At 38.5% G+C, this 10,843-nt stretch overlaps 1 protein-coding gene across 4 annotated transcripts in view; it reads left to right on the forward strand.

The window, feature by feature from the left end:
* macrod1 (mono-ADP ribosylhydrolase 1) overlaps positions 1–10,843 on the forward strand; it is a 181,402-nt gene that overhangs the window by 81,029 nt on the left and 89,530 nt on the right. For all 4 annotated transcript variants that reach the window (XM_014006074.1, XM_014006058.1, XM_014006066.1 and 1 more), the window contains one exon: positions 9,068–9,097. In XM_014006074.1, the coding sequence (XP_013861528.1) occupies positions 9,068–9,097 (30 nt within the window). The remainder of the gene's footprint in view (positions 1–9,067; positions 9,098–10,843) is intronic.

The raw sequence follows: 10,843 nt of genomic DNA on the forward strand, positions 1-10,843 counted from the left end.
CACACCCAACAGGGTGCCAGGGCTGGTTCTGTCTCAAGCACCTATGTATCTACACAAGAGAACAGCAGCGTTAAACAGGATCATCACAATTTTATCAAAGGTCTATTGTACCCTACAGGAGGCAATCTTCATATTGCTATAATCCGGTGAAGAAAGACTACAAGGTTGATTTAATTACAGTGATTTTGTGACAGGAAAGGTAAGAAATGGTTTAGAGTTGACGTGCCCTCTTTTGGGGATGGATGTTGGGCGTTTATGCCACAGCGTTTTGAACCTCCCAGGCAGTCAGCTGTGAATATTATTATGTCCCGAGTCCAAGCACACCGAAGGACATCTGAACACTCAGCTCCACGTTAATGTCTGATCCGTTTTACATGACGTGAAGGAGAGGGGAGGATTTAGAAAGGAAACTTCTTAGGTCTTATTTACTTGTAAAATATTGATAATGTTTGCAGTTTGACCAATACTGAGCAAGTGTGCCAGGACTGAAGATTGTTAAACACAGGGTTCGTGCAGAGGCTTAAAAATTCTAAAAAAAAAAGTCTAAAATTTGAAAATCTAAATTTTCGGCCTAAAAAAAGTCTTGAAACACCCAGATTTTCATCCAAAGTCTTAAATTTTATTTTGTCAAGACTTTCCCGAGAAGCATTGGCTGCACAAATAGAGTAAAGCAAAGTAATCAGTTGGAAGCGGTCCACAGCAGTCAATATGAAGGTCTCATAGATATGACCATTTATTTAAAATAATTTGGTGTTCTTGTATTAAAATTAAAAATCCTTTCATAGCTAAGTTGATAGCAATAAAAGGTTTCTATGTTAAAATTTTTGGAATCATTTGAATGTTTTTGTTAACGCGTCGGATTGGTCTTAAATATCATTCCTAATGGTTTTAAAGGGTCTTTAAAGGGTCTTAAATTTAACTTACTGAAACATGCATGAACCCAGTAAACAGCTTCAATGTAATAACAAAGACCAGTGATGCGTGACAGAATAAACCGGCAACAGGCGGGCTTAGATGTTATTGGGTTTCTGACATTATTATGGCTCGGATCTATACAGAAATAGGTGTCTGTTGTTGGTTTTATTACCTGTACCATTGCACATAACATTATGTGATGTTTATAGAAAAAAAGTCTCCAATTCTAGTCAGCTCTTGGGGCCTCACTGTTAACTTATGCCGCTGCACAAAATGTAGAGAGGAAGGGGTTGTGTGTCAGGTTGTCGGGTCTTTAGAGGCAAACTCGCTGTGAGAACTCTGACACAAGCGGGCAAACATTTTGCAAAAACATAAAATTGACACTTCAGGTGGAAACTAAAGCCAGATGGTAGAAATGAAATGTAAGAGCCACTCAGGTTTAACCGTAATCAAATTTTATTAAATAAATAATTAATGTTTATCCAATTTTTACATGATATACTGATTTCTTTTTCACAAGCGTTTTTGGCTTGGTTTAATTACTGTAAACACAAGCACACTGCTGTAACACCTGTACATATGAATAATGGATCCGGTGGCTCCTGCAGAACACTGTGAATAAAAAAATTGCAGATTTGTGTTCAGGGAATATATTTTCTTGGACCATAAACCACCTTGTTTTTTTTTTTTCTTGAATTTCTTTCCTTTGGCTTATTTTTTTTTTCCTTTTTGCCTTAAATCACCACAAAGAGCCAGAAATCTGCTGGTTCTTTTGTGTGCTCCAACATGCACAAAGTGGTTGGTTTTGACCATTGATGTTAAACGTGGGGGCATTCAAGCCACATGTGTACGGTTTCATGTGGGGGTTTTGATTTGTGAATGTGTGTGCACATGGTTTTATGAATCTGATTCTTACGTTTTTTTTTAAACAAAGTGTTTTGTGGTATATTTTAAATGTGACTTGTGTGAAGTGTTAAGAAAAAAAATCTATTACACGCTGCCTGGAATGCCGAGAGAAGTTGCGTGCAGAGGTGCTCGCCTCCCAAATATGGAACAGGCGATTTATAGATCAAGGTGTTTGAGAAGGATAATGTACATAAAACGGGTAATGTTGTGGATAGATAATGTGCACCATCTGGGCCAGTATTGATCCAGAACATTCTTGTATGAGTGTGTAAGCAAGTTGAGAGTAAAAGGATTTTGTGACTTGAAAGAGGTATTAAAAAACTGTACAAAATTGTGTTTGTTTTTTGGAGGGAGTTTAATCTAGGGAGGTTGTTGTGTCTTTTCTAAAAAGGTGTTGACTGATGCTTCAATAAGACCTATTTGCTGTCTGGAGTTTTTGTCCTTTGATTAATGATTATGTGCTCAAATGAAAAATTTACGCCACCTCATTTCTGTTGTCCAACGTAGAGCTTGAATCCTGAGGTTTTAAACATCAAGCTCACATGAACTATTGGCGCTCAGATTTTGTTGATCGTTATTCAACCAGGCAAGTTCCAATAAGAAAGGCTTAGACCTGAAGGTACCCTAATGTGTGTGAGAGGAACCAAAGCAAACTCCACACAGAAAGACCTTGGATCCAAACTCAGAACATTTTTGCTGTGAAGCAATAGTGCTAACCACAAAGCCATTGTGCTGCTAAATGAATATGTGTTGGGGTCTGTAACATTTGGCTATTTCCTCACCGAATTTTGGCTCAATAATTGAAAAATTTCTGGTTTCATAAACATTTTTGTGTTTGCTAAATGGACATTGTGACCCAGGTTGGCTCTCAGAGTTTATTTTGATGTACTTTCAATGAATACCTTATTAGTGACGTTCGTCCACTGCTTCATGAGATATGTTGCTAACAGACAGACCTGATTATCTTGAATAGTAAATGCTGAAGTTTTCCACAAATATGTTATGAACTCAGAATATCTGAAAATGACTCAGCTACAACCACACTAAAATTTAACACACACACATACACACACACACACACACACACACACACACACACACACACACACACACACACACACACACACACACACACACACACACACATTATTATAAACTTTCAGCGGTGGGCAATAAAGATAAAAAAAAATGAACACCAGTCTTTTGTAAATTAATCTTTTGAATGTATTTAAATCCTCCAGATTGATGTTCTGCAGTTAGAAGATTTTTTATCTTGGCATTTTGCCTTTTCTTTGAAATGATATTTTTGCAGTTTAAACACAGAAACGATGGGATGGAGAGCAGGAAAGTGTCATGAAACGGAGCTGCCCTGGTGTGAAACCAGGACTCAGCTGTTGCGTGTTTTCCGTCGTTTTGTGCGAGCCTCTCAGCAAACAGGTTGCCCCGCAACACAACACCCCTTCTTTTTGTTTTAACCCACTTCTCTTTCAGGACATGGTGTTCATTACCATTGAGCATCGTCACAGACCTGAATTTTATCTGCACCAAACATTAGTTTGTGTATTAATGTTAATGAACCAAAGGGAACATTTTTCCAGACTGAAAAAATGAGCTTCACCATTGAAGGGCACAAACAGCCAAATGATCACTCTTGTGTGAAAAACATTCCACTTCAAAAGAAAAATAAACATCTTGATATAAAAACTGTTTGGATTTTAGAGCCACAAATATTCAAATTATTCAACATTTTTCTTAATCACTCATCATAATCACCTGATAAAAGGTGTATAGGCTTTTGCTCTGATGCATTCTTCATTTCCAAAACAAAGATAGTGACCCAAATTTAAATCTTTACATAAAGTTTACAGTTCACCATTTGTAAAGTGGCTTATGCTAAAACCAACAGTACATTGTCACTTTTAGTTTCAATGTTTGGAGCTTCTAAAGTGACTTTTTAGCACATTTAAATGGGTACATTTTAAAATATCTAAATGTTAAATTTAAAAGTTTCACTGAAACTAAATATTTAGCTAATGTGCAAATTCACACTGCCTGTAACCGGATGTACCAAAATAAAAGCTTAACTGTGCTTTTATAGAATATGTCCCCTTACATGTTTCTATAATGTGTTTTTCTAGATTTACCATAACAAAATGTATCGATTCACCCAATAAGGTTTTATAAGAAATTATTTTCATCCTATAAATTCAGTCAAGCTTTTATTTTGGTACCTGCAGTTACTGACAGTGTGAATTTGCCTATTAGCTAAGTATTAAGTTTCAGAAAAACACTCAGGTAGAAGTCATCAAATGTGCTGAAAGGTAACTTTATAAAATCCACACTACTTTTTCAAACATTGTTTGAAGCGAAATGTGACAATATTTTGCTATTGATTTTATCACAAGCTACTTTACAAACTGCGCCCCATACAAGTTCATCATTTAAAGTCCTTTTAACGGTTTGTAAAGTAAGCAATGTTGATTGTTTACTTGCCCTTGACTACAAGCCACTTCAATAAAAAATAGACACCTCAGCTAATCCTCATTAGCCAACACAAAAATGGCTATAACTCAGTTAATTTTCCAGATATTGAGCTAAAATTTGATATGTTAGTCATATAAGAGTCATTCACAATGCATACTCTGAGCATGACATGATGCTATGTTTAAGATTTATTTCCCAAAATAAGATTATCTTTGCCTAAAACTATGAAAGATACAGATGATGCATTCCAGTAAGTAATGCTTGGATTTCTGTTTTTAAATGAGGAAACAAAATAAATGTTTTCCTGAAAAAACTCAATTATTTAAAAAAAAAAGTAAGAAGGAATTCAGGGAACCATATGGAAGCTGCCTCACTTCCCACCAACTCGGGCCAAGTTTTGATAACTCTGGTCTGATTCCAGCGCTTCGTGTCGGAGCTGCATCTTATGTTCTCCGGGCAGATTTTTTTCCCTTCACCTCTCAGGAGTTCAGACCGCATGTGGACCGGAATTCATCGGATTCATCAGCTCAAACCAACATCTAGTTTTGGACGGGACCCTTCTGTGCAGCCTGCAGCTCAGCGGCGCAGGATGAACACGAGACCCTGTAGGAAGCAGCTATTTCTCTGAGATTTCACATCTGGATGAGCTCTCTCCAACAAACTTGTTCACCTTCAGAGTTGATACATTTAGGTTTTACATGAAAAATGAGATGTTAGTCCCAAATAAGTGGCGTTTAAATGTTTATTTTTGTTGTATTTAGCTCTTATGAAGCAGTAAAACTATGAAAATTGCAGAATTTTCCCGATCATCTGGGACGTCCTCTTTTGAATATCAGGTTTTCTGGTACAGTCTGAGCTGGCACAATGCCTGCTGGCAAGTTGTATCTAAAATGAAGAATGTCCCCTATGTTTTCTGACATAGCTGTAACTGCAGTGATTATGAGCTTATCAGATTATTCTAACATGGCCACAGCACCTTTAAATCTGATGCAAAAGCAGGAAAAAAATGATATAGAACATAATTTGTGAGTTTTGGTGAGGTTTGAGTTTCCTGGAAGCACTGCAGATGTCCTTGGGCTAGTGCTGCTGACTCCACACATTTTGTTTTGGAGATGCGAGTGAGAAAAAAAAACACTTGGGTATTGCATATGTTGAAAGCAGCGACAGCCGAGCCTATCACCCTGCCAGCAGTTAACACTCTTAAAGCTGTGCAGTGACATGATACAAGTAGGGACGGTAATGACTGGGGGCACATCGACGGGCTAAGCTGCTAGTGTTTAACTCTGTATTTGTTTTGCTGAAAAACAAGCTCATTATGTTTGTTTTACTCAGGTAGCAGCTATCCTTTTGTTATCCAGGTATCTGTGTGGAACAAAACACATCAAACACCTCTCTGTTTCTTTCAACAGAACTGTTTGTGATCTTTTGAACTGCAGACTCTGCGTGAGTTTATTCTTTAGCGCCGTCGACGGTGAAGATGCTCGCTGTGCCACTTGGTCGTCAGCGACAGGATTTAAAACCTGCTGGTTCTTATTTTATCTGTTGAGTCGGGTGGAGGGGGGATTGCACCATTGATTCCACATGAAGGAAATTAGCTCACTGATTGGGAAAACCAGCACTGCTGTGAGCCCTTGAGGAGCACTGAGCACCATTCCTGATGAGAAGCACTGAAACCAATTACAAATCTCTTCTAATGGATAAATGTGGCGAAACATATCACCTGCTGCAAGTAAATATGTGAAAAAGACTTGTTTTTTCCTCCCAGATGCTGAGTTATAAACATCACAAAGTTATGTGAGTTTTTTAAAAGAATTTTTAAAGTTTAGTATTTATAATATAACTCTATATTGATTGGATGGATGGATGGATGGATGGATGGATGGATGGATGGATAGATAATACATTTATTGATGGATGGATAGATAGATGAACTGATAGATAATGAATGGATGGATGGATGGATGGATGGATGGATGGATGGATGGATGGATGGTTGGATGGATGGATGGATGGATGGTTGGTTGGATGGATGGATGGATGGATGGATGGATGGATGGTTGGATGGATGGATGGATGGATGGATGGATGGACGGACAGATAGATGATAAATAAATGATAAGCAGATGGATAGATAATAAATGGATGGACAGATTATAGATCAATAGATAGATGATAGAATTATGGATTGATGGATACATGATCTATGGATGAATGATGGGTGATAAGATGATGATGGAATGATGATGGCTGATGTATGATAAATAGATGGAAGAACGGATAAATGGATGGATATTACATGATGGATGGTAGATGATAAATGGATGGATGGATAGAGAGATAGATGACTAAATGGATGGATGGATACAGTGGTTTGCAAAAGTATTCATACCCCTTGAACTTTTCCATATTTTGTCACATTACAACCACAAACATAAATATATTTCACTGGAATTTAATGTGAAAGACCAACACAAAGTGGTAAACAATTGTGAAGTGGAAGCAAAATTTTACATGAATCAAAACATTTTTTACAAATAAAAAACTGAAAAGTGCGACGTGCAAAAGTATTCAGCCCCCTTTTCCCTGAGTGCAACCAATTGCATTCAGAAGTTGCCTGATGACTGCTAATGACTCAAAAGGGTCCACCTGTGTGTAATCTAATCTCAGTACAAATACAGCTGCTCCGTGACGGCCTCAGATGTTGGTTAAGAGAATATTGGGGAGCAAACAGCATCATGAAGTCCAAAGAACACACCAGACAGGTTAGGAATATGGTTTTGGAGAAGTTTAAAGCAGGCTTAGGTTATAAAAAGATTTCCCAAGCTTTGAACATCTCACGGAGCACTGTTCAATCCATCATCCGGAAATGGAAAGAGTATGGCACCACAGTAAACCTGCCAAGACAAGGCCGTCCACCTAAACTTACAGGCCGAACAAGGAGATCACTGATCAGAGAGGCAGCCAAGAGGCCCATGGTGACTCTGGATGAAATGCAGAGAGCCACAGCTCAGGTGGGGGAAACTGTCCACAGGACAACAATTAGTCGTGCACAACACAAATGTGGTCTTTATGGAAGAGTGGCAAGGAGAAAGCCATTGTTAAAAGAAAACYATAAGAAGTCCCGTTTGCAGTTTGCCAGAAGCCATGTTGAGGACACAGCAAACATGTGGAAGAAGGTGCTTTGGTCAGACGAGACCAAAATTGAACTTTTTGGCCACAATGCAAAACGCTATGTTTGGCGGAGAAAGAACACTGCACATCACTCTGAAAACACCATCCCCACTGTCAAATATGGTGGTGGCAGCATCATGCTCTGGGGGTGCTTCTCTTCAGCAGGGACCGGGAAGTTGGTCAAAGTTGATGGGAAGATGGATGGAGCCAAATACAGGGCAATCTTGGAAGAAAACCTGTTGGAGTCAGCAAAAGATTTGAGACTGGGGCGGAGGTTCACCTTCCAGCAGGACAACGACCCTAAACATAAAGCCAAAGCTACAATGGAGTGGTTTAAAAAAAAGAATATTCATGTGTTAGAATGGCCCAGTCAAAGTCCAGACCTAAACCCAATTGAGAATTTGTGGCAAGATCTCAAAACTGCTGTTCACAAACGCTCTCCATCCAATCTGACTGAGCTTGAGCTGTTTTGCAAGGAGGAATGGGCAAGAATTGCAGTCACTAGATGTGCAAAGCTGGTGGAGACATACCCTAAAAGACTTGCAGCTGTAATTGCAGCAAAAGGTGGCTCCACAAAGTATTGACTCAGGGGGGCTGAATAATTTTGCACATCGCACTTTTCAGTTTTTTATTTGTAAAAAATGTTTTGATTCATGTAAAATTTTGCTTCCACTTCACAATTGTATACCACTTTGTGTTGGTCTTTCACATTAAATTCCAGTGAAATATATTTATGTTTGTGGTTGTAATGTGACAAAATATGGAAAAGTTCAAGGGGTATGAATACTTTTGCAAACCACTGTAGATAAATAGATGATAGATACTGTATTGAGAATAAATTGAATTAATAGATGCCATTAAATGGATGTTTAACAGATTTTTCAGCACTTTGATTAACTAAGATTGTTTTTAAATGTACCACATCATCACCTTCAACCTAACTGGATGGTATTCATGAGCCCCTCACGAGGTCTAATTCATTTATTTATTTCTTACAAAACATGACTATTAATCAGGAGATAACAGACTTTCAGTTTCACAAACACATCCTGTCAGGATTTCCTTGAACATCTGCTTCTGTTTGACAGAATCCAGAATATTTCCTTCAAAAAATAAAACCACAAACCAAAGCATTGTTGCTGTCAGTTACAAATACATATCAAAAGTGTTTTACTGTTAAGAAAAATAACCGTGTCTGAGTAAAAAAAATGTTCAGTTCAGTGTCGGTGTGAATACCTTGATCTCTGTGTGCAGCACATTTATTCAAGGTGGAATTATGGGAGGAGGGGGTGGAGGAGGTTTTGCTGACAGTTTGAGAATCAGGATTTACTGGGTTTAATCAGCAGCTCTTCTAAGTACTTTTCATTGGTTAAATGTAAAAAAAAAAGTAGTCATGTATATATCTGGTGAATACATTTTTAGGTTGATTCATAAAAAATATTTTGTGTCTGTTCACTTTGACTCACCGCTTCATTATTCCAGCTCGCCGATTTTAAAGCCATATTTATGTCGTTTGGTTATGTATTGTTGAGGTAAATTCAAAAGTACCTCAATTTAAATTTTTTATTTTTGTCATTTTATTGTCTTTCAGCCAACAAGACCCTGCTGGGAGGAGGTGGAGGTGAGTCACGACCCATCTGATCCTCTGGTTGTGTATGCCGCCGCCGCGCTCGTCAAGACACTTCCAGGGACGCAGCTGTTATTAACGGCTGGTTTTTTCCTGCCGCAAAACATATTACGTGTGCATCCAATAATTCAATTTAAAATTAGAAATCTTTTAATCACACGCCGCAGTGCTATTTACCAGCCAAAAAGTGTGTGTGTGTGTTTGTTTTATGTACCTCTCTGTGGCTTTTTCCTCCATTTTGCCTCGAGTGTTATTCTTTTTTCTTTTTTACAGACAGGTTTTTGTTGTGGCAGGTGTTCATGGTGTGTTTGCATGCTGCTCAGCGTGTGTATCTGTCTGCCTCTTTTCTTCTTCGTCTTTGTACGCACAGGTGCAAAGTCAATAGTTCATAATTTATTGTTGTGGAGTGCTGCTGATATAAACAGTCATTTTTTTCCCCCTGTGTGTGTGCGTTGTTGACTCAGTGCTTTGCTGCGTGCGTGTGATGTTTAGACGTCTGCCACTGATCAATATCATAATAAATCTACATTACTAATGCAGTGGCCACATTTGCTAAAAACACACACACACAGTAGACTCGATGTGTGTGTGTTAGTACTTGCAAATTTGGGCAGCTTGCATTTGCCTGTGGTTGTTTTTCTTTGTCTTCATTTGGTCAAACAGCTTCAGCCTTTTCAGAGCCCCTGGCTCTCTCGCGCTGCCACTCTGCTGTTTTTAACCTTCCAATTTGTTTGTGTGTGTTCCTGCATGTATTTTCTTTCCTCCCGTCTCTATGGTGAAATATTTAGGACACACTGGTTTGTGTATGTGTGTAGCCCTGTGTGCATTCATTTATGAGCACATTTGCTTGCCTGGAACGATCTACTGAAGTCCTCGGTGTCCACACACACACACACACACACACACACAGGTTTGTATTTCTATCCTTATTAGGGCCGTTCATTGACTTTCATTAATTTCCTGTTGTTTCTATACCCCAGTCCTGACCCCTTACTCTGTACCTAACCTAAACTCAGTTCACACCTTAGTCCTAAATCTAACCCCCAACCCAAAAGTGGAGTTACACCATATTACTGTAGGACCGGACTTTGGTCCCCATAAGGACCACCGATCTTGACGATGTAGGTTTGTATGCCAGAAACTGTCCTATAAAGGTAACAAATACAAGTTTACTCACACACAAAGGCTGAACCTTAACCCATAAATACCAGGTTTAAAAAGAGGCAGACCTATTTGTCACCTCTCTCCCACACAATCATGTCTTTCTATCTTCTCTGAGACTTTCTATTGACTTTCATTCATTTTTCATTCATTTCTATAGACTTACCCAAAAACAACATTTAAACTTGTTGGATTCGGCCTTTGGGCCTCATAAGGAGCAGTGGGTTCTCCCAAGGTAATATATTTTGGGAAAATGGGCCGTACAAGAGAATAAATGCTAGAATACACACACCTATCATGTGTTTGTACTTTCCACTGACTTCTATTTATTTTTCATCAATTTATACAACCTAACTCTTATCCTAAACCTAACTCACCCTCAATTCAAACCTTAGTCCTAAATCTAACCCCACAAACTGAAAATGATATTTTAACTTAAGGGGCCTGGACTTTGGGCATCAAACGGAGCAGTAGGTTCTTACAAGGTAGTATATTAAGGGAAAATGGTCCTTACAAGATAACAAATGCTACAACAAACACACACACACACACACACACACACACACACACACACACACA

This window comes from Austrofundulus limnaeus, unplaced genomic scaffold (genome assembly GCF_001266775.1).
Source record: "Austrofundulus limnaeus strain Quisiro unplaced genomic scaffold, Austrofundulus_limnaeus-1.0 Scaffold1, whole genome shotgun sequence".
Classification (NCBI taxonomy): domain Eukaryota; kingdom Metazoa; phylum Chordata; class Actinopteri; order Cyprinodontiformes; family Rivulidae; genus Austrofundulus; species Austrofundulus limnaeus.